At 44.5% G+C, this 27,611-nt stretch overlaps 1 protein-coding gene across 1 annotated transcript; it reads left to right on the top strand.

The window, feature by feature from the left end:
- Positions 1-1,062: 1,062 nt before the first annotated feature.
- Positions 1,063-5,099, top strand: LOC125518878 (Glutaredoxin family protein). The gene is made up of 4 exons (XM_048683756.2): positions 1,063-1,356; positions 4,357-4,436; positions 4,648-4,746; positions 4,844-5,099. The coding sequence occupies exons 1-4, from the start codon at positions 1,199-1,201 to the stop codon at positions 4,912-4,914; spliced, it is 408 nt and encodes a 135-aa protein (XP_048539713.1). The 5' UTR covers positions 1,063-1,198; the 3' UTR covers positions 4,915-5,099.
- The last annotated feature ends 22,512 nt before the right edge of the window (positions 5,100-27,611 follow it).

Raw genomic sequence — 27,611 nt, 5'->3', positions numbered from 1 at the left:
GCGGATGAACTTTATTTTGCTTTTCGAGAAAAAACATATTGAAGTAGTATTTGGCAGCTTTACACAACCCAAACAAAGTACAGAGCCACGCTGATTTTTGACTCTGGGGAGCATATGCTCCCTAATCATAAATAAATTTTAGAATTCTGTTTTTTTTTTGGATGTTCATATTAGTGTAGCAAGTGTGCTTGACAATTTTCATGTCATATGGGATAACAGTGCTTTGTTGGTGGAAAAAAAATTAAGTCTTTGAAATTCGATTTGTTTTGTTTCACAGGTCAAAATGCTTAAGTTCTTCCCTGAAAATTTACATCACCATTTGGGTGTGACAATGAACACATCTTTTTATGTTTCCATTTTTTTATACTTGTAAAATTCATTTTTGGCACTCAGCATGTGCTCCCTAGAGCCAAAATGGATTTCTGTCTGTAGAGTGTTAAACTTCCAAAAGCATGCACATGTACAAAACTACTAGTAGTAGTACTCCCTTCGTCTTTATTTACTCCCCATATTAGCTCCTAAGTCAAACTTTATGTAGTTTGACCAAGTTTATCGAAAACAATCTAATTTTTCACAATAAAAAAAATATGTAGTATGAAAATTTATTGAATAATGATTCTAATGGGTTGACATTCTAGTGGATGCTAATCTTTTTATAAACTTTCAAAGTTTAGAAAGTTTGACCCGAAACAAAGCTAATATGCAAAGTAAATAAAAAGAAGGTCAACATATTGGGCGGCCAAGATCGATCGATCAGAAGCGACGTGCCAAACTCAGAACCACGCCATGATCCCGTCCTCATTGTCCTTTGAGTCGCCGTCGGTGTTCGAGAAATCTATTCCCTCTGTAAAGAAAATACAAGACGCTTACAAGAGGAAGTCGCGGCGACAAATGCAATTTTTGTTGGTACCACTGACCCATCATCTTTGGTCGGTCGTCACTGATTACCGATAGGCGATAGCTATACATGCCTGGCAGATGGAAAAAAAAAAAGAGAGAAGAAACCATCGAAGTCGTATTTGGCTGGATTTACACAACCCAAACGAGAAGGCGTACTCCCTGACTCCGTAACCGCAGAGCCTATAGCAAAGGCGTCCACACGCCGGGAAGAAGACTCGTCAGACCCCAAACGAACCCCGCCGTCTCCGGGCTTCTACACCCCGCGCTTCGACCTCGACCTCGCCGGCGGCGGAGCCAGATGGCGTCGACGACGTTCCGGCGCTTCGGCGTGGCAGCGGCGGCCGCCGCGTTCATCGCGCTCGCGGCCTTCGGATCCGCCTCGGCGTCCAAGACGGCCTTCGTCAAGTCCACCGTCAAGGCCCACGACGTCGTCATCTTCTCCAAGTCCTACTGCCCGTAAGGCCCCTCTCCCTTCTCCCCTCACCCCTCGATCCGCGTCGATCCGCTGCCTGCCTGCCTGCGCCGATGAACTGCGACCTTTGGATTTGGGTGTGGTTGCTGCGTGATCTGGTCTCGCTGATCTGACAGTGGCGCTGTAGGTGTAGGGCGTCTAGATTCTTGGGCCTTGCTTAGTGAATTCAGCCCCATGGCCTGGTCAACAATTATTTTGGTCAAGGAACAGAGATATTAGTTTCTCTTTTGCAGGATTTCTTAGTATGGTGATTTGTTGAAGTTCTGAACTTGGTCAGAATTGTTTGGATCAGGATGCAGCCAGAGGGACCGAGAGAATAGTCTCTCCTTTCCAGGATCCAACTGTAGTGTGGTGATTGCTTGCTTTCTTTTCTAGTAGAACCTGAACCGAAATCGTTTGGACTGTCAGAACGCAGATCCAAGGCTCTATCTGCTCTTTTTTTTTAGATCACCAGGAGGGCAAAAGAACCCCAGTTCCATTAAAAAAATGAAACCAGAGTACAGAGTATACAAAGTTATAAGATCATCGAAACAAACCAGGGGAAATTGAAAGCTGAAGAGACATGCTCCATTACACCATTACATCAAACAAAAGCAGAAACAGATTTTTGTGGCAAACATGCTCTCCTCCAAAACTCACAGCAAACCCAGATCATAATCGCCTCCCAGCTTCACAGTGGAGATGTTGGCGAACACCACCTTGGTACTCTTCATAGGAGATTGCAATGGGGAGTCATTATCTCCAGTAGTGTACTTGTGCTGAGAGCGGGCAACTTTAGTTCCCAGTGTAGCTTGGAGTGAGGCGGGGAAGCAGCATCAGTGCCAGGATGGTGCAGAGCACGCCAGAGACTGTTAGAGTTGGACAGGTTGGTCATCTCACCTCCAGCTATCAGATCACAACCTATTAACACACCGACAGCTGGTGCGGTTGATTCACATGATTGGAGATCATCTGTGAGAATGCACTCACTCTCTCTAGGTGATCCTCCTTGAGCATAATTTGCCACTTCTTTAGAGTAATCATTATCAGCCACCAAACTTGTTTAATATCAGACCATAATGCATTGTTCAAAATGTGAGGATTTCTAGTTTTCCAAATACACCACAGAGCACAAGCACAGGAAGAATTAAGTACAGTATGGTTCTTATTGGCAGGCCAATATCTGGCAATCGACAAGTAATCAGCACCTGGAGGTTTCCCAAAGAAAGATGGGAGTAATTCCCAAACTCTTTGGCCATCACACAATCAAAAAAAGAGGTGAAAGCTAGTCTCTTGTTCAGAACAGAAAACACAATCTAAAGGCTTGTTTATTTTCCTCTTTTCAAGATTGTGCCTAGTCGTTAATATATTATGTGAGAGGAGCCAGAGAAAGATCTGCACCCGAGGGAATAAAGACGGGCTGAACACCTCTGAAATTAATGATGGTATATAAAGATTTTGTAGTATACCCCCCCCCCCCCCCCCCCCCGGCAGAATCATTCTGGCCGATCAGAGAATTTACATTGTCATTGAGTGAAAAGCCCATGATTTTTTTTTTCTAAATCATACCATGGCTCTATCTGCTTCAAAATTCTTGAACACGGTAAACCGGAATTTGAACTTTATGAAGATTTAGGCAACAGCTATTTGTTGTTGCCTTGTTCGTACTGAACTGAACAGGGAGATATTATCTGGCGTTGGTGTTCTATAAGTTTTTATTTTCTCAAAATTCTTGATACACTAGATGATGAGAGAAAGTAGGAGTACTTTTCTACACTGCTTGTTTTATCCGAAACAGAAAAAGTTCTGTTTGTTCTGGTTTAGTCATTTTAGCGAGCCTCTGGTTTCATGCCATAGATCATGTAGGAGAATCTGGATCCCTACTTTCCTTTTAGAATGCTTTATTAGGTTACCATTTTGAGTTTGTTCGGTACAAACTCGAGTCTGATTAGCTCACCAGAACTCTTGCAAGTATAATGAAATAAGCTAAACTTAAATGGTTGTGTGAAGTTAAATACTTGAACGTGAACACTTGTGAAGAGCACATGGCTATGCGGGGTGGCACTGATATGGTCAGGTAATATGAAACTGGAAGGCACTGATGTAGTCAGATGATGAGCACAATGAATTATGATGATGATGCCCATAGTCAGTGGCGGAGCTGTGGCTGGTGCTACCCGGGCTGTAGCACCGGTCCAGCCCATGGCGTAAATGAGTACGTATTACCGTATTAGGTGTAAGTGCAGCACCAGCCGCGTCATGGCACCACCACCTGGCCGACTGGAGCGATGATATAGTGATCTGTACATCTCTTCGACTCCACGCATGCCTTGTGCTAGCACCAAAGATTTATGACTCGCGCTTGTCTTTCCCCTCTCAACTTTTTCTAATCTCCATAAACCCAGGCATCAGGCGGCAGGCCAGCAGCGACTCCCGCTGGTGCTCCAGTGGTACTGATACAATCAACTCCCCAACCAGCTGTTCCCCAATTTAGCCATTCGGAAAAGGCCAACCCGGGTGGTGTGGAAATTTGTCCTTGTTTATTCCATCTCGTGAAACCCCGTTACTAGAAAACTAGAAAACTAGTGTATCTTTGGATGGATGCATGCTTAATTCTAATTAAACTGTGTTTTGTATTTTGTAATTTCATAATTTACTAGGAATAGGGTGGATAGATAATACCCAAAAGATGCCAGGCACTAGCAAAAGTTTGTAACACGAGTGAATATTGATGAAATTGTTGCCGATCTGTGGCTTCGAAAACCTGAGTTTGGTCTGGAGATTAGAGATTTATGTTAGTGTCAGTGGTAATGTGCTCCTACTATGGTGTATGTTGGTTGATATTTGGTGAATTTTTTTGCCTATCATAATTTAGCACCACACCTACTCCATTCCTGGCTCCGCCGCTGCCCATGGTTGCAGAGCCCAACTACTGCAACTTACCACATTTCATTGTTTTCGTACTGTCTGAAGAAATAGTATGTTTAAGTACTCAATTTTTGCAGGTATTGTAAAAGGGCGAAGGCTGTGTTTAAGGAGCTTGAACTGAAGAAGGACCCATATGTCGTCGAGCTTGATCAGCGAGGTACATCCATTCTCACTAGTTATCTATATGTGATCATGCTCTTTGTTTATCTATCTATAAAAGATGCTGCTTTCAATGTTATGCTGTTATGTCCCCTATATTCCACAAGTTGGCTCTTAGACCGGAAACACCAACATCCTGAAAATGTCGTAAATCGCTTACGATTCACGGAATTTTTTCAATGAAAAGATTTATTCTGGTTGTGATGCAGAGGATGGTGGGGAAATCCAGGATGCCTTATCCGACATGGTTGGCAGGCGTACTGTTCCTCAGGTTTTTATCCGAGGAAAGCACTTGGGAGGCTCTGATGGTACGTAGTGTTCTGGTACATAGATCCGTTACAACAAGGATTTCTGTGAATTCTTGTTCCATCCTGACTCCCTTCTATTTTCATGGGGAAAATGCAGATACTGTTGATGCATATGAAAGTGGGGAGCTGGCTAAACTTCTGAACATCAGTGTCAAGGACGATCTTTGAATATCAGTTTAGCACAAATATCGTCCTTCTTGTTTTGAGGTTACAAAGGCCTTGCAATGCAACTATGGATTATCATTTTCGCAGAAACTATCACTGGTATTCGTGTTAAAGTATAAACTGTTTTAACCATACTTTGTGGCAATCCCTCGGTTGTTATCTCACAATGTGATTGTTTGGCCCTTGCATACTGATTGATTGCATTTCAAGCACAAACCCCAAATCGTTTCTGCATATCATCATATCCAGCGAATACAGATATGTTTCAATTGTACAGTTTTTTAAGTACGCAACCTCTCAATTTTCATTGAATAAAGAATCAACGCTCAGCATCGTGACTTGGAGGTAAGAATACCTAAGTTAGTTTACAAAGACACGTCGTCTTTAGTCAAGTCCTATCAGGTTTAAACCCACTACTAATTCACCACTTTTGGTATTTGTATATTGCCTGAAAAAAGTTTTTAGCTTCAGTCAATTTTTTCCTGCCTCTAACCTGTTGCTCTCTGCCCCATACTTTGGGCCTTGACCAGCCCACCTTCAAAAGCGATACTCGATCCAATTAACAAACACGGTGGGTTTGTCTCAAAAAAACAAAAACGGGGGGGTCAAATAGGCAGAGGCACATAACATGTGTTCGTTTGTCTAAAAGAAAAATGTAACGTGTTTTTCTTTAATATAGCTAATCATTCATGCCGAATGGTAATGTAACATGCATTCGTTAGCCTAAAAAAATGTAACAATGTTCGTGCGTGCCTATGTGTGTTTCCATGTGTGATATGTGTGCTCGCTCGCCCGTGCATGTGTGCTTTCTTACGCATGTCCTTGTGTTGGTTAACTCGTGTGTGTTCATTTGCACATGCGCACGTGTGTGATCGAGAGAGATGTGGAAGACCACACTATTAATACAAGTCACAATTCATTTTTGTCTAGAGATGATTTAATCTCCACCATTTTAGTTTTCATATTTTTAGTTTTTGAAGAAAAATTAGTCGATTTTTGTTTTTGCTCTGTCTTTTTTTTCCGCTTTTGTGTGTGCTTGTGTAGTTTTTCCTTTGTGTATGTGTTGTTTGAACATCAAGTATTAAACATAAACGTGTACATGCAAGTTATATGCAATATTTGTGTAAATCGTGTTGTTGTTTGAAAGTTACGCAACTATATGGTTCTTGCATGTTGTGGAACATTGCAAGTTTTATGCAATTTGTGTGCAATTTTTTGTCATTATTTGTTCTCAGTTTCCATTTTTCATTTTATTTCTTCTTTGAAGCTAAATTTTGAGATGACGACAACTCATGGACGTCAGCTGCTGGACTCGAGCTTATCTTGGCTGAGTGAATTAGCATGAGATTATAATTTTTAATATCATGAAAACACAACATAAATCCTGCATACATGTGTGGACTGTAATATCAGTAATTTAACCTAAATATGGTGACCAGTACGTATATTTAGAGCAAGCACGCACCGGCAAATGCCTGCTCACTAGACTACACACAAGACACAATAAGAGTGATTACATTTTTGATTCATTCCCTCAGCTTAAAGAAATTGAATGAAATACAAATTTCAGGCAACTTATGTATAATTTCTCCCCTAATTCACTTCTCTATGGGGCTGAGCATATGCTAGGACCATCATAACTCTTGGTTAGGACAAGAAGCTTTCAGGATAAAGGAGCATGAACCATGGATGTCGGATGATGCTCTGCGACATCGACTCTTCGCTGCCTATAATTTGAAAGAACCCAATAAGCTATTAATGGTGTGAGCCGTGCTCAAAGAAGACATGAATTGACCATGACATTTGGCAAAGCTATTGCGGCACAAATAGGTTTGAACATAGTGAACCGATTTCCTAGACCATCAAAGGTAAACAATTAGTAATAGCTTACCCATGAAAGAAAGATCACTTTGACATTACTCATATATATTTGAGTTCTCAAACAGACACCATTGTTCATTTATGAATTGTGATTTATAATCATACAATTGCATGCTTTGTTCTAACAAACGCTGAACATTAAGATGATTCAGCAAGACTGGCCACATAATTTAGCTAGGATCCAAAGTTCGAAGCGCAAAGGCCGATTTTGCCGATGAGGTTGGTCGGTGTCTTCACGTCTGTGCATCTCCCCAAAAGAGGATCATATAATTGTGAGTTATTTATCCAAAACCATCACACTTGGGGCTAGGGTAACAACTTGATACCAAAATTTAGCCAGGGCACAAAAAACCACCGAAAATGTGCCTAATCCGTAACGGAAAGCACTTATTGTCCGATTTGCTCACGAAAACAGCGAAACTGACAAGTTGGGCCCACCTATCAGGCTGACGTGGCATGCCTATGTGGATAAATACGCCGAGGTGGACATGGGTCCCACATGTCAATGACCCAACCTCTCCTTTTCTCATTTTTCTTTTTTATTTCTACCTCCACTTTCGCATGGGCATTTCATCAAACAGGTTCTGGACGTGCCCGCTGCTTCCTGGGCAGAACAGCGATGTCATGGAGGAGCTTCGTACAGGCCAGAGTCGGCGGCCGCGGCGGCGCTACCGCGCACGTCACGCCTTTCAAGGGCGGCCGCGCCCGTCGAGGTGGTCCTTCCCCCTCCGCCGCAGCAACCTCGCCGTGGTCACCATCCTGCCACCGTCCACCACCGTGCGCCCACGCGCCCAAGCTCCGGGAGGTGGTGTCAGGGGGTCATGGGGAACAGCGGCTGCTCGTCCGCCTCTCCATGGAGCACCGGCAGGGTAGGCGTGGAGCAGCCATGGAGCGCTGGCGTGGTGGGCGTTCTCGCGCCAGGATAGAGGATGGGCCGCGGATCCGCCGCCGATGGGGACGACGACGACGGCCCGAAGTCGCCCGCACCCATAGCGAGCTCGCCACTGAGCACGCCGCCGTCGTTCTCTCTCCTCCCCCCTCCCACTGCTGTAGTGCAGGTGCACGCACGCATGCGTTGACTGTAGCTGCTAGTGTAGAGCACGCACACACGCACGCCAACGGGGCGGCGGCGGCCGGAGCACCATGCCGAGGTGAGGCTGCGCGTGTAGGCGTTGCTGCCGTCGCCGGAGCTCAGCTCCTTGGCTGTGTCCTCCGTGCGGTAGGTGGACCGTGGACTACAAGGGCAAGAACGCCGCTGCTCTTCGGTCGCCCAGAAGGTGTTCGATGGAATGCCACATAAAAAGAGTGAGGAAGAAGAAGACCTTCTAGTCATTGACAGGTGGGCCCCTTTCTCATTTGCCACATCAGACGGTCAACATTTTTTGTCTTTGCCACGTCAGCCTGACAGGTGGGGCCGACTTGTTTGATTCACTGTTTTCACGGGCTTATCAGATAATCAGTGCTCTCTGTTATAGGTTAGGCGCGAAATTGATGGTTTTTTGTGTCCTGGCTTAAATTTGGTACTAAGTTGTTACCTTAACCCCAAGTGTTGTGGTTTTGGGTAAATAAGTATAATTGTAGATGTGACTGTGAAGTGGTTCCATGGTAGTAGAAGAGCAGCCCACCCATATGTAACTCTCTCAAAGGCACCGCATAACTGACAACTTTCCAATTGGTCGGTATCGTGTACACTTTGACCCAAATGTTCGTGTTGGAGCCAGTCAAGCGCCATATGGTTATAACAGGCGACACTATTTGAGCCATGCACAAGGTGGCATTGAGCTTGGCTATGCTTCTGATGTTCAGGTCCCTGATGGCTCCTTGTGTTCCATTCCTCGCTCTCGAGGTCAAAGGAGAGCACATAATTCTCATCATAGGACAACAAGTGTGAGGCGCTATTAACCGTGACGCAGGATTAGAATAATAGTGAAGACGGGCCATCATTGGGCACCGTTGCGTCTGCCTCCATTGGGCGCCATCTCTGACAGTGAGGACCTCGCAAGTTCGGTTGTAGGTACGGAGGCGGAGGACCTTGTACACACCAGACTGGGCAGTGCGTCCGAAGCCGAAGCATGTGTTCCATGTGTTGGAAATTTCCGCAGCCGGTTTCTGTAAATCCTTGAGCGCCACCCCGGTCGCTAGGTCCACGATCTGGATGCAAGGGTTGACGTAGCCCAAGGTGATGCATGCAAGGCCGTCGAGGCTCCCGCGGAACGCCCATTGCCCTTGCCCAGCTACGTTCACGACCCTCATGACGGGAGAAATTGGATCTTTTGCCCCACTTTACTTCTCCATAAGATCATTTGCCCCCCTTCCCCCTGAGAGGACACAGATGGCACCGTCGTGCGGGGGGATTGTCCATCAGCTGCAGGCATCTAGAGTGGGAGTTGTCGGTCATGGCGACGAGAAGCGGTTCCGGTTGCGGGCGGGACCTGTGCGCGGCGACGAAGGCCCGGTTGGAGAAGAGGTCGCGCCACTTCTTGGACACGCACCGGAATCGGCGCAGTGACTTGGCCGGCAACCAGCTGAGGATCTCGAAGATGACGTCCGTTGGCAGCGAGGCAGGGGCTGCAGTCGTCATCGTCGCAGCCCCGGCGGTGGAGCCGAGGTCAAGGCCGTGCTGTTTAGGCGCCGGTGGTTGAGACGATAGCGGCGGCGTCGCCATGGTAGCGCGCCGACTTGACCGGGAATCAATCAATCCGGCCGCCAAGAGACCTTATCGATCTGCCGCCTTTGATGTACCACGCCGAGATCAGCAGGCTAGTCCAAACGTATGGAGACGAGCTAATCAATCTAGATGGATTAGGGTTGCACTTGCCCATTTGCCACAATCACATCGTGTTGAATTGGAACTATAGATTTTTTTTTGAACTCTAATCTTTACCTACTAATAAACCGGCTATTGCTTCTGGTCGTACGTCGTTGGCATATTTGCATAAAAGTTCTCCTGTTTTTGAGAATTCAACCCGCAGTCATTCTTTTAAGTGGATACCTAAGAAAACGCTTCGTTTTTGCAAAAAAAAAAAGAAACTGCATTTGTTCCTATTCAACCCGCAGTCCTTTGTAGGGGCAGAAACGCGTCTCTCTCCACTTGTAGGATGATTTCCGTGGCACGGCCCTCCTCAGGTCTGAGCACTACTAAGCAATAAGCATAACCTTTGCACAATCCTCTTTATGCCAGTTTTGTAAACACCTTGGGCGAACTGCATATCTATAGCCAAGGATCTCAGGACTCTCATTAGTTAGAACTTAGAAATGATGCTCTAATACTACACTTGACACACAAATAAGGAGCTGGCATATTAAAATGGTTACTCTTTGGAACTTTGGTCAGTATTTAGCAGTGTTCAATATCGAAGAGATTACTATTTAGCTTTAGAGTATGAGGGCATGTGTTGTTCATTATCTCTTTTTACCCCCTGTCGGCGGTACTGAGTGGCTTAGCACTGATGCAAGATGAACATCAGTCGACTTAGACTTTGACCGCAAGTCACTTGAGTGGTGTCATTAAAGCAACCTGAGCAAGATTGGAGCTGGGTATTTGAGATTGTTGCTTTTTTATGGGACCGCAGCCAAATGAATCTCTCACCTTGTCAAGCAAAAGATTAGTGATCTCATGCAAGATCTAAATGTTACCAGTGATGATGGCTCTACAAAAACGAACAACTGCGAGCACTCAGATTCTTCATTTACGAAATGTTCAGCCAATTCGACCATGTCAAATGCAGTTTTGCGTGGAAGGGAGCTGGTATATTTGTAATTGATGTGTATGATGGCACATCTTCTGAATGCAAGCTTCATCTCGATAGGAGATCCTCCAGCTTCAGTGTGAGTTGAGTTATAGCATTGCTTAATAATTGCTTGAATTTGACCTTCCATTTGATTTTTTAAAACTTAAGCCTCCTCATGTAGGTGTTGAAGTCTGACGGATTGGAGAATCAGATGGTAGTCGCTGGAGAGGCAAGGAACTCCCATGCTTGCAGTGATGCACTTGGTGGGCATTCCTTGCATTTTTCCTGTAGAATCACACGGTACATGTATTTAATTATAGCAAAGTCACCATGTCTTTATCATGCCAGTATGCCAATGTGCCCTGAAATTAGATAACAGAGGGAAGTTAGCAAGTCACCAGCTCTGAAAGCGTACCAAATATTTCAGTTTTTAGGCCACTGCTCAATTGTGAAGAGCTGCTCCTTTGAACTAGATATGTGAGCTTTTTGTAAACTATAGGATATCATAGTCTGCTAAGTGGAAAAAGAACTCTTTGATGTTGAGCATATCATGTAGTATTTAAATCATTATTTTTTACACATGTGATGCAAAACTTATTCCTTTCGAAAAATGGTGAATCTACAGGATTGATATGAACTCAGAATACAAATTTTGGGACAACTATTAACATTGAAAGAGAATGAATGTGAAGACAATATGTGTGCAGGTGTCCTGGGATTCATCAGTTGTATCAGGAAAACCAAAGTAAAACAGGTACTCAGGTTTTTTTATTCTACATTTTCCAGATATAGCAAAGGTTGTACCATAGAAAGTATCGTGTGTAGCTGACACAAACTCCAAATGTGGCACCTCTTGTCAAAAGTTCACTGTATGAACGAGGATCATATATTTGCTTTGATCTCAACCTTTGGATGCAGTTAGAAGGTTTCATCATAAAAAAAATTGTTAGTTTTTGTAAATTAACCTCACCATTTTGATGATTGTAGGACATCATTCTTCTCCAATATGAAACTATAGAGAAGGGACCTGACGTACATTTGTGTAACACAGTTCAGTAAACACGTCTGGAAACTTAATTTCTTTTTCGAGATTGATTTACTTGGTGGTGCTATTGCCCATTTCCTCTTAACAAGACATGTGTGATGTTCCAGAAAAGGAGCTTATGTGTTGTCTGGCAGCCTTGATGGTAGTTTTATACATGTAGCTGAGGAAAGTATGCTTGAAGCGCGTCCTGTTAAAAATGGGATGGGGACCTGTGCTGGTTTTGAGTCATACTTATTGGGATAGGCCCTTGCGATTTTTTTCTCTCCATTGGCATGGCCTCGGTCGGGTTGTGATAAGGAGAATGAGATAGCGATGATGTGATGCTTCACTGCTAGCTGAATTTTGCCATTGCTGGTGCTAGCTGAACTTCGTGGTAGCTAAATTTTGCTATCGCTGCTGCTAGCTGAGTTTTGCATAGACATAATGCTCATCTAGACATGTTTTTCCAGTAGAAGTGAGAAATATATGCAGGTTTTTATGCCAAAAGCTTTTAACTTTTCTCCTCATAGTGTAAGTAAACTGATGATGCATGCCATGGCTAAGGATTTGGTTCCAACAGAAGCAACACATATTCATCTTGCCTACTATCCCATCAGTGGATGTCAGTCTCATTTTTCTGATCCTACACTTGAGCTAAGAATCCATTGCCCTTTTTTTTGAACAGGCTGCAGTAACCAGTTTGTCACTAATTCAATGGATATAATGGAGCATATCGTCATTGCGTATGCAAAAGCATGTTTCAAAATTTAAATTACCATGGCGCATTTAATTCTTTTGGAGTACTAAACAATCATGCAGCTCTCTACAGATTTTAAAATTCATGGTAGGACCACAGGAGTATACTACTTTATTGACGGGAGATAATTTGTTGAACGGATAGCGTCGATGCTTTGCAAAGTTTTGCAGAGACAAGCTATATGTGGTTTTCTTCCAATTGCAGCAAGCTTCGAGCAAGCAAAACTATACTCTGTAAATAATCTTCTTGAACCGGAGTTCTTTATTTTCTTTGTATTTTCACCTTTCCTTGTACTGCATTTCAATATACTGAACACTCTCCTTAATCAATGGAAGCAACACTTGATTGCCTTCATATAAAAAAACACAATGTGAACACGTACAAGGCGATGTATAGCAGGAACAGAAAAAAAAACTGCATGAAGGTGAGTGCAAGTGTATGATTTTCTGGAATTGTTTTCTTGGCAGAAGTTACTATATTCTAATATACATCATAAATAATTAGGGAATTCAAAAAAGGTCCAGAAATTTAAAAAATGAGAATTTTGAAATAAAATGTTTAATAAATCATAAAATGTTTGTTGATTAAAAAAACTGCGATTTTGTAAAGAAAATGTTTGCTTATTCAAAAAATGTTCCAAATTTTGAAAACAAATGTTCATAAATTTTTAAAAAGTTTGCGTATTAAAAAATTGTAATTAAATTGAACAGAATTTTGCCAATTCAGAAAATGTTTATGAATGGAAAAATGTCCTTAAAATACAAAAACTGTTTGTGGCTTACAAAGTACTTTATTCATTCATTAAATGTTCGTTGATTCAAAAATGATCATGCATTTTAGAAAATGTTCGTGGATTTCAAAAATTGTGCCACCAGTTTCCAAATTAATGTTCGTCGATTCTAGAAATGTTCATCGATTCAAGAAAATTGTTTAAAAAAATGTTGAATCTTTTAAAAAAAAAGTCTTAAATGGTATAAAATGTTCATGAATCAAATAATGTTCTTGATTTTATAAAATGATCGAAAATTTGTAAAAGTGTTCACAAAGTTGAAAATGTTCACATATGTCCACGAGTTTAAAAAATGTCATGATTTCTCGAACTTGAGAGTGATAGTGTATCTCGCTGATGTAGCAAATTGTGGTCACGACCATTCTAGATTATAATTTTTTTTCTCCGGTTGTAACGCACGGACCCTTTTGCTAGTTGGAACTATAGATTGATTCAGGGGGTGCAGCCCAATGGGCGTACTCGGTACTCTGGATTAGGCTTGCAATGGTTCGAATTGTTTTTAACTTTTTTGAGGGATTTTAATTGTTTTTTACTAGTAGTATGTAGTTACATCTAAAGAAGGCCTGTGCATCAGGGCCCAGGTTCCGGCTTCTATTTTTTAGGATTGGCCCAGGTTCCTGCTAACCGGCCCCGCACCTCTAACCACGACGGGCTCTGGTTTTCCCTCTCGTTGGGGTTTTACTCACTGAAAAAATAGCGCACTATAGCGTGTAGAGAATTGTCTTGCTAAATTGATTAGTGTACAATGTCTCGCTAATAGCACGTTATAACACGTTATAACACGCTAATAGCATATTTTCAGGAGCGATGCTATTTTGTATAGCGCACTATTTTTTCCTTGGTTTTAGCCCTCTCGCCAACACCTTGCTAGTGTTGAGATTTTGTACCCTTCGACTCTTCTCTCTTTTACATACATCATTCGGGCTGACCAAGGGGTACTCCGAGTATTGCTTCCCAGCCTTGGTGTTTCTCGAAGGGAGAGTGATCCTCCAGGGTTTTGCGCAAGGCGATCTGATCTACATCGGGTCGTGACGGCCAACATGGTATTTGATGGCGCTACTACTCCGGCGGCGATGGGTCAGGATTTTGAGAAGATGATGCAGGAGTTAGTCTGTGTGAGAACATGCGATGGCATTGGCTAGGGTTCACAAGGAAGGGGAGTTTAGACACTTCTGGCTCTTGAAGAACATGAGATGCCTGGAATCTTTCGCAAAAACTTCAAATACATCCTCTGGAGCAGAATCTCTTCAGCCGACATTTTTTTTCTTAGGAGACCGGGGAAAAGTGATGATGGCCGGTCCATGGGTTTTCCCATGGAGATAGTGTTCTTATTGCCTAGTACGATGTATTTCCTAAACCATCGTCCATATATCACAACCATCTGGACATTCAGATACAAATTCATGACCTTCTAGACGGGCACAATCCTTTAGTCAAATCGTTGGCCGGTAAGTAGGAGTTCCTCTCGGAGGAGAAAAGCTCATCCAATTTCTTCAGTAACTTTTATTGAGTTTGGATGAGGATCAATGTGAGGAAAACTTTGAAGAATGTCATGTCAAAGGTGGCAAGAAACATATTTCAAAGTCAAGTATGAGCGCCTCCCCAATTAGTGTGTTGTCTGTGGAATGCTCGTCAACGAGTTCAAGGAATGCAGTGTTCATCCTCTTGCTGCATTAGCGTTCAAGGATCTAAGCTCCTCTTGGTTTATGAGATCGGGAAGATCAAATAGGGGTGGTCGTGGTCGCAGATGTGGTTTTGCGGGGATTAGGTGGCAGGGGCTCAAACATGAAAGAACCTGAAGATGAGATGTATGATGAAGAGGGTGACCCAATTTCTGAAACAAAGGATGACGATCAGTCTGACTTGGAGAAAAGCAGGAAGCGAGGGGCCTCATCAGCGTCTGGTGTGCTTCCCCCTCAGCATTGTTGCATCGAGGGCCAATGCGCTTGAGCACAATAACCAATTGGCGATCTTTCCTTTCTGATGGGACGACTCCGAATGTTTTTTAGGGGTACTTTGAATGTTTGCTGAAAGGGATGTGTATTTTTTTAGATCTGTGTTGTTTGTGATATACCTTGTATGTGGCGGTTGTTAAAATAAACTGCACATAAAAATTATTCTGCATAACCTGTTGATCACCTTTTGATATTATTAATCTCATCTCAACCTATAATGTAAATCATGTGATATTGCGGAGAAGTGATAATATATTTTTAACCTATGCGGACAAATGCTAAGGCTTGTCTGTCCTTTGTTTTAAATAATAATATAATGTATCGTGCTTAAAATCAGAATCTACGTGCTTCTTTCCTATGAAATGTCGTTATTTGCTTATCTGCACAAAAAAAGAGCTTATTTGTTGGTCCCTCAAAGGGATACTACAAAAATCATTGACATGGTTTCAGTTAGGGCTGGTCACAAAATCTAGGATTCAAGTCCCCATTGCAAAGGCTGATTCTGCCGAGGAGGTTGTTCGGTGTCTTGACGGTCGTGCATCTCCTCAAACGACGATTGTATACTTGTAGCTTTGGCTTTAAATTGTTGCCAGTGTAGTAGAAGAGCAGGCCCCCACCGAGACCTAACACTCTCAAAGGCAGCACATGTTTGACGACTTTCCGACGCGTATCGCATACGCTTTGACCCAAACGTTGCTTTTAGAATCACTCAGGAGCCATATATTGATCAAATATGGTTCCATTTGAGCTATGCACAGGGTGCCATTGAGCTGGGCTATGCTTATAGGCTCCTTGACTTTGATAACTCCTCCTTATGGTCCATGGATCACCTTCCACTCCTCGCTCTCGAGGCCGAAGCAGAGCACGCGGTTCTCATCACGGGACAAGAAGTGGAAGGCGCCATTGAGGGAGACACCGGGACAAGCATAGCTCTGGCAGACTATCATTGGGGTCGGCTGTGTTTGTCTCTAATTGGTGTCATCTCCTACAGTGAGGACCTCGCAAGTTTGTTTTTGGTTGGCACCGCCATTGAGGCGGAGGAGCTTGTACACGCCGGACCGGGTGGTACGTCCGAAGCCGATGTATGTTAACATGTAATATTCCATAACCGTCTGTTTCCGCAAATTCGTCAAGGTCACCCCGGTGGCTAGGTCCACGACAGCGTGGGTCACTGAGTTCCTCTTGCGGAAGGTGATGTAGGCAAGGCCGTCGAGGCTCGCGTGGAACCACCATGCTCCAGGTAAGCTCAGCACTCTCATGAGTGCGCCATCCGTGTCCATCAGCTGCAGGCACCTAGGGTGCATGGAGAGAGACTGAGAGATGGAGTTTGACGTCCGCTGGCACGTCTCCTTCGCGGCGGACCTTGCGTCCGCACGCACCGTCCACTTCACCGACGGCGAGATCCTCCTCCGCCGGGGAGTGCTCCGGATCGTGCTGATCGACGACAAGGGGGTGACGGTGGACGCATGTTACTTGCGCAAGGGGGAATCCATCGACATTGGCCAGGTCATCTCCTTCCCCTACCACTTTGCTAGGGTTCGAGACCGTATTCCGACGAGCGACACGGATGCGGGTACACGGGAACATGCGGCGCGTGGTGGCGTGCGCGGTGCACCGAGCCGCGTCCTGGACGGGCGGTGGCGGGGCCCTGGGATTCTAGGGCCACATCCAGGCGCGAGTGGGGCGGCCGCCATTGATGCTCGACACGTGGACGGAGATCCGCGCGGCCATGGGATGCTTCAGGATGCCGTGGGTACAAAAGCCGCTCCCACTCCGATCCGTGACCTAGACGCCGCTCTATCTCACTTCTGGGAGACTCTGAGAAACCCTAGATCGAGATTCCCCTCCTCCTTCCTCTGGTGGGAGGGGAAGATTGGAGGCGACCACAAATCCTATGCAGTGGTGGTTTCTTCCAAGCCAAGCGAGCCGAGCGAGATGGAGAACCGCGGTGACCATGCCTTCCGCGGAAATCGTCGGGAGGGCTTTGGATCTGGGCAGATGGGGTGTGGAGCTGGTCGATTTGACCGAGGGCGCGGTCGGGGCCGCTTCTCGTGGTCCAGGGAGGTCGACGGCGACGACTTCTCCACCAACAAGAAGACGGCGTCGGCATCGGACGACACCGAGCGGTGGGATGAGGCTGCGGAGAGAGCCAAGAGGGCCATATCTGGGGGGGTTTGGGTGGAGAAGAACCCTAACCCTCCTGGTCCCAACGCTGCAGAAATCCACAAGAAGAAGCGGATCTACGACTCCGTCGCCCGAGTTGAGCCTTCTTCTCAGGTGCCCCCACCCAAAGCTTATGATCCCTGTTTAATCTGCAAATCTACTAGCCATACTCCTGCTAGTTGTCCGCAAGCCTTTTGTGAGAGATGCAGTAAGATGGGACATCTAGCATTGGTTTGCGTTGCTTTCCTGCCATGGGAGTGTGTGGCACCGATGTGTGCTTTTCAGGCCAAGGGCCAGGGTTTTTTCTATATTCCAGACTCATGTACTGCTAAGCAACTAAAAGAGAGAGCTACTAGTGTAGTTATCACAGTGATCGAGGGAGAGGCTAGTGTGAAGGATCTTGATGATGCTTTCTCTGATTATATCGGGACCAAATGGCATTGTACTGCTCGCTCTATTGGTCCCAATACTTATGTCATGTGCTTCCCTAATCAGAGAGATGTTAAAAAAGCATGTTATAATGATAAAATGACGCTGAAATATTGTGGAGTGGTGGTGAAAATTGTTCCCTTATCGGCTAATGTTGGGGCTAAGGGTTGTAAATAGCTTGGGTCAAGGTAGCAAACGTTCCATTGGAGAGGAGGAATGAGAGAAATGTGGCTTATGTTGCATCTCTGGTAGGTGTACCACTTGAAATCGACATGGCCACCCTACATAAGCCAGAATTTGTACGGGTCCGGCTTGGATGTCGCAATGTGATGAACTACCTGGAGTTGCAGAAGCAGTCTTGGGCACACATTTCTTTGACTTCTTTTACGAAGTTGACAAGGTTTTGGTGAGAGACCCAGAAAGAGAACTTGAGAATGCCCAGGTTGGCAATATAAAAGGGAACTCATCATATGATAAACAATTTCCTCGGACATGCCCCAAGTCCAATGAGAAAGAAAGAGGGACTGGGCCCAGTAAATATATGGACGCTGGGAAAAATGCTCCGATTGAGTATGTGGAAGATGAGCAAGATGAATCTGAGGAAACTGATAATAATACTCTCTTGATTGAAACTATTGCTGATGAGGCATGTGAAAGAGAGGACTTGTTTAAATCCATCACAATTCCTGCTGCAAAGAATTTTGAGAAGCATATGGATGAGATACAGGTAGTTAAGAATCTTTCTGGTAATGACTTGATTTCAAAAGATATATCTGCTTCGCATATATCTCATTTGGATCAACAAAAAAATGAATAGGTCGAGGAGCTTGAGGGAGAGGAGTTTGAGAAGGAAGGGGGAAAAACTGACTATATGGTACAGTTCCCCACATCTTCTGATGATATGGGGGAAGTGATTCCTACTCCTCCTCTTATTCCAGAAGCTGGTCTAAGACTTAGTGTGAGGACTATGCAGAATATGGAGGCCAAGGTGCAGGATAAAGCTACTGCTATCTCCAAAAAAAGAAATCTGGAAGGTAATGAGCCGACCCATAACTCTTTTGAAGTTTTGTCTAATCATGAGATGATGCTTAGAGCAACTAAAATGGGAGTTTTGATCCCTGATAATAATTTTTCTAGTATTGATATCTTAAGAGAGTTGGATAGAATAAGAAGCGAGGGAGAAAAAACAGATACTATATCTGAAAAAGGTGTAGAAGGAAAAATGATATACATCACTAATGGCAAAGGAGATATAACTCCTATCAGTGATGATTGGGCAGAAGAAGTGGATGAATTAGAAGAGGAATTCACTCTGGTCAGGTCTAGGAAAAAGAGAAGTCCAAAAGCCCATGTGGTTATTTCTAGGCCAGCGACCAGGAGTCAAAACCCTGATAGGGGTGAAAAAAAGACTTGGTAGCCCTGTTCATCATTCCAGGGCCACCAGGGGAGGGGGGAGAAAAAACTGGTGTTAAATGATAGGTCTCTTTTGGAATTGTAGGGGGGCAGGGAAGAAAGGAATGAGCTCCTGTCTCTCTCATATCATTAGAGAGCATTCCCTGGACTTTATTGGTCTACAAGAGACTCACAAAAAAGTTATATGGACAGTTTCTTTAGGAAAATTGACCCATACCAGACATATGAATGGAACTTTGTTCCATCTATAGGCAGATCTGGGGGAATCCTTTGTGGAGTGAGAAAAGAGAGGTTTGAAGGAGTAGTGTGGAAGAAGGGCAGGTTTATCCTGCAAGCTTCATTTTTTGATAATAAAGAAAAAAAGAAATGGACATTGTGCACTGTGTATGGGGCTGCACATGATAAAGATGAGGATGACTTTCTAACTGAACTTTCTGAGTTCTTTAGCCATATATCATCCCCTTTACTTATTGGGGGAGACTTTAATATCCTTAGGCATGCTGGGGAAAAAACAAACCATGGCAACATTCCACTTTTTCTGATTTGTTTAATTCTGTGACCAATGCTATGTGTTTGAGTGAGGTTTATATGAGTGGGGGGATGTACACCTGGACCAATGGCCAATCCCATCCAACTTTGGAAAAATTAGACCGTGTCCTTATGAGTAGTGACTGGGAGGACATTTTTCCTCAAGTCAACATTAGGAAATTGGTCAGAGATGTACCAGACCATAATGCTCTTTTACTGTCCTCTGACAACCATGTTGTCAGATCTCCACAGACAAGAGAATTTAGATTTGAATTAAGTTGGCTGAAATCAGATGAGTTTCTTCCCTTAGTGGAGAAAATCTGGAATCAATATGTGAAAGCCACTGACCCAATTGATATTCTAAATATCAAATTAAAACGTTTTAAAAAGTTCTTCAAGGGGTGGGGCTCGAATGAATTTGGTCATGAAAAAATCAGAAAAAGGAAAATCAGAGAAGAGTTGAGATTGATTGAGGAGGAGGAGGAGGAAGAGAACGGAAATATTGATCCTGGTATCTCTTGTAAAAAAAACTGAGTTGTTAGTTGAGCTGAATGAGATTCTAATTAATGAGGAATTATTTCTGTTACAACAATCTAAAGAGCGATGGTTGCTTAAAGGAGATAGTAACACAGCCTACTATCAAAAAATTGCTAATGGACATAAAAGGAAAAACACCATTCATTCAATGAATGTAGGTGATGTTACCATTGAAGGGACTGATAATATTTTGAGGCATGCCACTGACTTTTATAAGTCTTTGTTTGGGCCAGCCCCTGGGAATTTATTCTTGCTTGATCCTGAAATTTGGGGGGATAACGAGAGATTAGATGAGGCTGACAATTTGATCTTGACTAGACCTTTTTCTGAGGAAGAAGTTAAAACAGCTTTGTTCTCGATGAACAGTAACAGAGCCCCAGGGCCTGACAATATACCTGCTGAATTTTATCAGCATTGTTGGGAGATTGTTAAAAAAGATATAATGAATCTTTTCTTAGCCTTTTATGAGGGGAGATTGGATGTGCATAGGCTTAACTATGGCATTATCACTCTGCTCCCAAAAGTTAACGGAGCTAATAAGATTCAGCAATTCAGACCCATCTGTTTGCTTAGATGTCCTTATAAATTGATCACCAAAGTTCTAGATAATAGAGCGGCTCCCTACGCTGATGTCTTGTTCAGTAAACACCAAAATGCCTTCATTAAAAACAGGCACATCATGGATGGGATCATGTCCCTCCATGAGATCCTACATTACACCCATATTAGGAAGAAAGTGGGGATTGTCATTAAGCTAGATTTTGAGAAAGCTTATGACAAGGTGAATTGGGAGTTTTTGCTACAAAGCTTAGAAAACAAAGGTTTTGGCACCACTTGGTGCGGGTGGATGAAGAAAATCATTCAAAATGGAACAGTTAGTGTCAAATTAAATAATACTTTGGGTCCATACTTCCAAAGTTACAAAGGAGTAAGACAAGGAGACTCTATTTCTCCATTCTTATTTAACATTGCAGCTGAATGTTTGTCCAAAATGGTGCGCCAAGCACAAAATAATGGACTGATCACTGGGCTTGCCCCTAAAATAGTGGAAAACGGTGTGGCCATCCTATAGTATGTTGATGACACAGTGATTTGCATTGAGCATGACCCTGAGAAAGCCCTAAATATGAAAATATTGCTCTATATGTTTGAGCTAATGTCAAGATTGAAAATCAATTTCGAGAAAAGTGAGATTTTGTGTGTTGGAGGGGATGATGATGTTCTGACAACATATGCTGATATGTTTAATTGTCAAATTGGGCATTTCCCCATGAAATACCTGGGAGTACCAGTAAGCTACTCAACTTTAAAAGGAGTGGACTGGGAATTTTTGGAAGAAAGGTACATTAAAAGATGCGAGTCTGGTTTAGGGAGTAATGCTTCCTCGGGAGGTAGACTAACTTTGCTTAATGCTAATATCTCAAGCATTGCCTTTTACTACTTGTCTATGTTCTTGTTGTCAAAGACCATGATTGCAAGATTGGATAAACACAGAAGGAGATTTTTTTGGCAAGTTACTAAGAATAGAAAAAGGTATTATTTGGTCAAATGGACCAGAATCTGTCGATCTAAAAACAAAGGGGGGCTGGGAGTTAAAGACTTGCATAAACAGAATCTCAGTTTGCTCACCAAGTGGTGGTGGAAACTGGAGACCAAAAATGGTTTATGGCAAGATATTATTAAGGCTAGATATCTTCGTAGAGATACTATTGCCTCGGTTAAAGGGAAAATCAGTGAGTCCCCTTGTTGGAAGGCGATAATGAAAGTAAAAGACCTTTATATGGCAGGTAGATGTGTGGTGATACAATCTGGCAATATTGCCAGGCTTTGGAGGGATCCTGTTGGGGATCAATTACCATTTTATGAACAATTCCCCAGATTGTTCTCTATATGCAATTATCCTGAATGTACTGTCAATACCTGCCTATCGGCTGATCCTCTGTCCTTCTTTCGAAGAAGGCTAAATCATGAAATGGAGGAGCAGTGGCATCAGATAGTAGATACAGTCAATAAGATTTGTATTTCTAGTGAGGGTGACAAAATCAAGTGGGGGCTGGGGCCTAAATCCTACTTCACCACTCGCTCAGTTTATGCTTTCCTAGAGAGACACATTGTGGGATGTAATTATAATTGGATTTGGAGAGCGAGTATATCTTTGAAGATCCAAATCTTTATGTGGCAATTATCACAAAATGCAATCTTAACCAGAGATGTGATGAAGCACAGGGGTGAAAAAAAATCCTAAATGTTCCTTTTGTGCTGCAAAAGAAACATCCTAGCATCTCTTTTTTACCTGCCCAGTGGCCAGGGTAACTTGGAGAGTGTTGGCTTGTATGTTTGGGACTGATTTATGTCCAAATAACCTATGGCAAGCGTATGCGTGGTGCCACTCGTTTTTCCCAGAAGGGGAAGTGTTTCACACAGTGGGCATTGCTGTCGTATGCTGGGCGATTTGGACGTGTCGCAACAGAGTTACTTTTGAGTTTATACCTCTCAGAAACCCATTTGAATGCACTTTCTCTACTTGTGCTCTTCTTTGTTACTGGGCAGGGCTGATGAAACAGCAAAAAGATGCAGAGGACCTGAGGACTGGAGCGAACATGCCGAAGAGCAACGCCTCAAGACTGATGCAGATCTGTGTCGTGGCGCACCAGGAAGATAGGGCTTACTGAAGGTCAATCAGGCTAGAGCAAAAAAAGAAGAATGCAGGAAGAGATGTTGTTCTTGCTGGTTATGTGTTGGCTAGTTTAAACTAAACTGCCCGTTGGTTTCGTTTGATGTGGTGATGTAATGATGTCGTCGGGTTTTCGCTCAACAGTAGGTAATCTCGATGGCGAGTGCTTACAGTGGATTTCCCGGCAATGCCTGAACTCGCTTTCCTCTTTCCCGCCTCTTTTCTGAACATTTGATGTATTTCTGTTATGTCGCTGTAATGAAAAAGGGTAATGCCCGGTTCAAAAAAAAAAGATGCACGGAGTGGTCCGTCATGGCGACGAGAAGCGGCTCGGCGCTGGACCTGTGCGCCGCAACGAATGCCGGGTTGGAGATGAGGTCGAGCCACTTCTTGGACACGCATCGGCACCGGCCTAGGGACTTGGTCGGCAGCCAGGAGAGGATCTCGAAGATGATGTCCGCTGGTGGCGAGACAGTAGTGGTAGATGTTCTGGTTGCGGCGGCGGCTGAACGGAGATCACGGCATCGCCGTTTACGTGATGGCAACACCATGGCAATGCGCTGAGAGGTTCAACCAGGAATATATAAATTCGGCCACCTAGACACGTTCTCGGTTTGCTGCCTTTTGATCGATCTGAGATTTGGTGAAGGCTGATGGGTCTCCTATGTACAGTACCATACGTACCATGGAGATATCTAGATGGATTCGGGTTGCACCTGAGACAATGGCATCGTGTTGCATTGGAACTCTGTGATTAGAGTCTCCGTACAAATCTGTTGCTGAGATTTCAGTTACAGTTGGGACGGCCGGCCACCCGGCCAGCAAAAAAAAGCTAGATATTTTTCTTTTCTTTCAATGACAGGTGGACCTCGTAGGGCTCCACACATGATCATGACGTTACCAAGCGTCTCCGTTACATGCAGGTGTTAAGGGGTGCCATGTCAGTCTGACTGATGGTCCCATCTGTCATAAACGCGCTCAACCGAGCCAAAGCCGCCGATTAGTATTAGTTGCAAAAAAATTTACCATAGCTGTGGTGTTTTCTGTTAAGAAAAAGCAGGGTAGTGTATTTTGGTAACCTAGCCTTCAATGTGGTGGTTTTGTGCAATTTACTTCAGTTGGGACGGCTGGTCACACAGCCGATGATCACCCGATCTGCTCATTGTGTGATCTCACTCATTGCAACAAGATCCTTGTTGCAATTGCAACTGAATCCTTTTGCAAAAGCATCTTGCAACAAGTGCCTCGTTGTACAAACCAACCTGGGCTGAATGGTTAGGAGGACAGTTGTATCTCCAGCCCACCAGAGTTTAAGTCCTAGACTAGACATTGGTGCTCGCATTTTCTTGGGTTTATTTCAGGCCTTCTGGCGATGTGCGTTCAGTGGGAGGTGGCGTTTTCGTCGACTATGAAGGCGTCTGTGGCAACTTCATCAATCTCAAGATGATGTGCTGGCTCAATCTCTCGAAGGCGCTCATAGGGAAGGTGTGCGTGCGTGCGTGCGTTTATAGAATAAGTGCATGCTCGTGTATGTGAGCGGTTTCGATGATACTGTATTAAGAAAAACAAGTCCCTCGTTGTACTTGCAATAGGATCCTTGTAGTGAAAAAAAAATATCTCCGGCTAACGGTGTGTTCGTCGCATTTGCAACAACAAGGTGCCGCAATTGCAATAGGACCCCCTTGCGATCTGTACACGCCGCCTGGGAGGAACTCACACACATGTGTGCGCTTGGCTGTTCATCGCCGCTCCTGCTGGCGATCCACTAGATAGTCCTACAACCCTATGTCACCCGTTTCCCCCCCCCCTCTCTCTCTCTCTCTCTCTCTCTCTCTCTCCGCACCCGGACACGTGCTGACGAGGATCGGGTCAACCCACAGTCGGTCTGCAACAGAGTCTGTGCTGCGATCTAAAGGGTGGCCACAACACCCACATTGCAAATCTAGCCACTGAGATAGGTGTCGCTGCACATCGCACCATCAAAGTTGATCGGGCGGCCACGAAGGTGGTCTATGCGCACATAGTAATCATTCTGGTGAGCCCATAATTCTCCATTTTGTCCATTAAAAAGTATTTCAATAGAATAAGGGAGAGGGTTGGTATCTAAATCTATGACCGCGTGCAGGCTGCAATGGCCGATTTTGCCGACGAGGTTAGGCAGACTGTTCATCACGTCTGTGCATTTCCCCATGGCAAGGACCGTATCATATTTTTTTTTGAGGAACCTGCACCCTTTATTAATGATCAATGTTCATGGTGGTACAGATTACATCGGGCAAGGATAACAGCCACACATGGCGCCCAAGAGAAAGGGAAGAACTAGCTTTGGCAAGTGCGTGTGCCTCGCCATTATGTTGACGCTTCTTATGGATAAACTTCAGGCGAAAATTCTACACCTATGGACAAGTTACAGGCTGCAGCCTACGGACTACCTCTCCTAACCAATCTCTTGCCCCCTCTGGTTTGTGTGGTGGGGCCGATCATCATGATTTCCCAATCCTTTAACCCCACGTCTGTCCGTAGCGCATCGTCCGTTAAAATCTGCGCGTAGTTGTAGCATTTCTCAACTTCAGGTCTCGGAATAAGGTCCGCTGGGCTGTGATCTCCCTCAAGATAGTGACATAGTGACACGGAACGCCTGCTTCAATATTGGCGACCACTTCACTACAATCCGAAGCAACGCAAACTGAATCCACATGCAAGTCCATAGCTAATGCCAGAGCATCGCTACACGCACGAGCTTCCGATGATGCTGGGTCAATCAAGCCTTCAAACACGACGAGCGAGGCACCCAAATAAAGTCCATTTTTGTCCCGGCAGATGGCAGCCGCCGCTCCTTTCGTTCTGTCCCGCGAGATGCCCCCATCGACATTGATTTTCACATTATGCTCTGTTGGATGCTGCCAGCCCTTCGAGGGATTGTGTACAAGCCCGTCCTCCTGCACTGCATGCTGCAGCTCATTTTTTGCATGCACATCCTTTTCCCTTGCACGCATGCCGCTGGCTCGTTCGGAGCTCTGAATAGTGACCAACTCAAGATCAGCAAGGAATTTGTTAATGAAGCAATGCGTGCTAATGGGGCTCTGGTACTGATCATCGTGTATAGCTCGTCGTCTAGCTCACCATATCGCCCACATCGTCACAAGCACCTTGGAGAGGTCCTCCGACAGTAAAGTGTCCACGAGCCAGTGCAACCACAACTTAGGATCCTCCGTGCGGTTTGATATGGCGAACTCAGTCAACTCCTTGTCCACGAGAGCCAAAACACATCTGGCCATCTGACAATTGAACAGGGAGTGGCGCCAAGTATCGTTGGCCGCCTGGCATATCACGCATTCAGGTGTTTCGGCCATGCTCCGATGCTTGCGCACATCGCCTGTCGGCAAAGATGTCCTAGCCAGTCGCCATGCAAAAACCTTGATTTTAGATGGCACATCTGCTTCCCATAGTTTTGTCCAGGAGCGCCGGTCTGCATCAATATTGGAGTGTCCCGGTTTGTGCTCCAACCAGTCCGTCCTTTGCTGTTTGGTGGCAGCAAGTAAACGGTAAGTTGATCGAACGGTGAAAACACCCTTCCTTTCATAATGCCAGGACCAAAAATCTTCCTGAACTTTGGTGCTTAACGGAATATTGAGTATCGCTGCTATGTCCATCGCATAAAAGTGTTGATCAAGCACTTGAACATCCCATGACGCTGTAGCTTGGTCAATCAACTCAGAAACATGCTGCGGCGGATTATTTGATTTAGCACATACCGGCCTCAACTTGTAGTCGCGGGGGATCCAGTTCTCTGCCCAGATGTGTGTATTTTCTCCGGAACCAATCCGTTTTATGATGCCAAGTTTCAGCGTGTCTAATCCTTCGAAGATCGACCTCCAAACCTGCGACGGGTTTTTGCCTACCTCTGCATTTAACACCGAAGAATCAGGGTAGTACACAGCCTTCAAGATGCGGGCACTTAACGAGTTAGGTTCCTGGAGGAGACGCCACGCTTGACGAGCCAAAAGTGCCAAATTAAAGAGCTCGATGTCTCGGAACCCCATACCTGCCATGAACTTCGGTTGTGACATGACCTCCCAAGAGACCCATGCTGTCTTCCTCTCGCCTTTCTTGAAACCCCACCAAAATTTACGCAGCAACCCATTAATATGTAGACACAGCCCCCGGGGGAGCTTAAAGCATGCCATAGAATATGTAGGTATGGCTTGAGCTACGGATTTGATTAGAACTTCTTTACCTCCAACTGAAAGTGCTTTTTCCATCCACCCTTGCACCTGTTTCCAGATTTTGTCCTTCAAGTATTTAAACGATCCCTCCTTTGCTCTTCCCACGTCAGAGGGGAGGCCAAGGTATTTCTCAGATAACTTCTCATTCTGAACATCCAGAGTCAACTTAATTTCCTCCATCAAATTTTCTGAACACCCTTTGCTAAAAAAGATAGAAGATTTATCCTTGTTAATGCGTTGACCAAACGCACCACAGTATCTCTGCAAAAGAGAGTCAACCCTCGAGGCCATCTCTGGGGTGGCATCAAAAAAGAGAAGGCTATCATCTGCAAATAAGAGATGGTTAACTTGAGGGGCGCCTGGGGCCACCGTGATGCCATGAACTGCCTCAGATGGGTTGGTGGATTTCAATAAACATGATAGACCTTCAGCAGCCAATAGGAAAAAATAAGGTGAGATGGGGTCACCTTGCCGAATACTATGGGTGGGTTTGAACTCCTCTTGTTGGCCACCGTTAAACATAACAGCAAATGATACCGATGAGACACAACGCATAACTGTGTCAGTAAAGCCAGAGCTAATTCCCAGTTTC

This window comes from Triticum urartu, chromosome 7A, assembly GCF_056163025.1.
Source record: "Triticum urartu cultivar PI428250 chromosome 7A, HENAU_Tu73, whole genome shotgun sequence".
Taxonomy (NCBI): Eukaryota; Viridiplantae; Streptophyta; class Magnoliopsida; order Poales; family Poaceae; genus Triticum; species Triticum urartu.
This window is presented reverse-complemented; position numbering and strand designations above follow the sequence as displayed.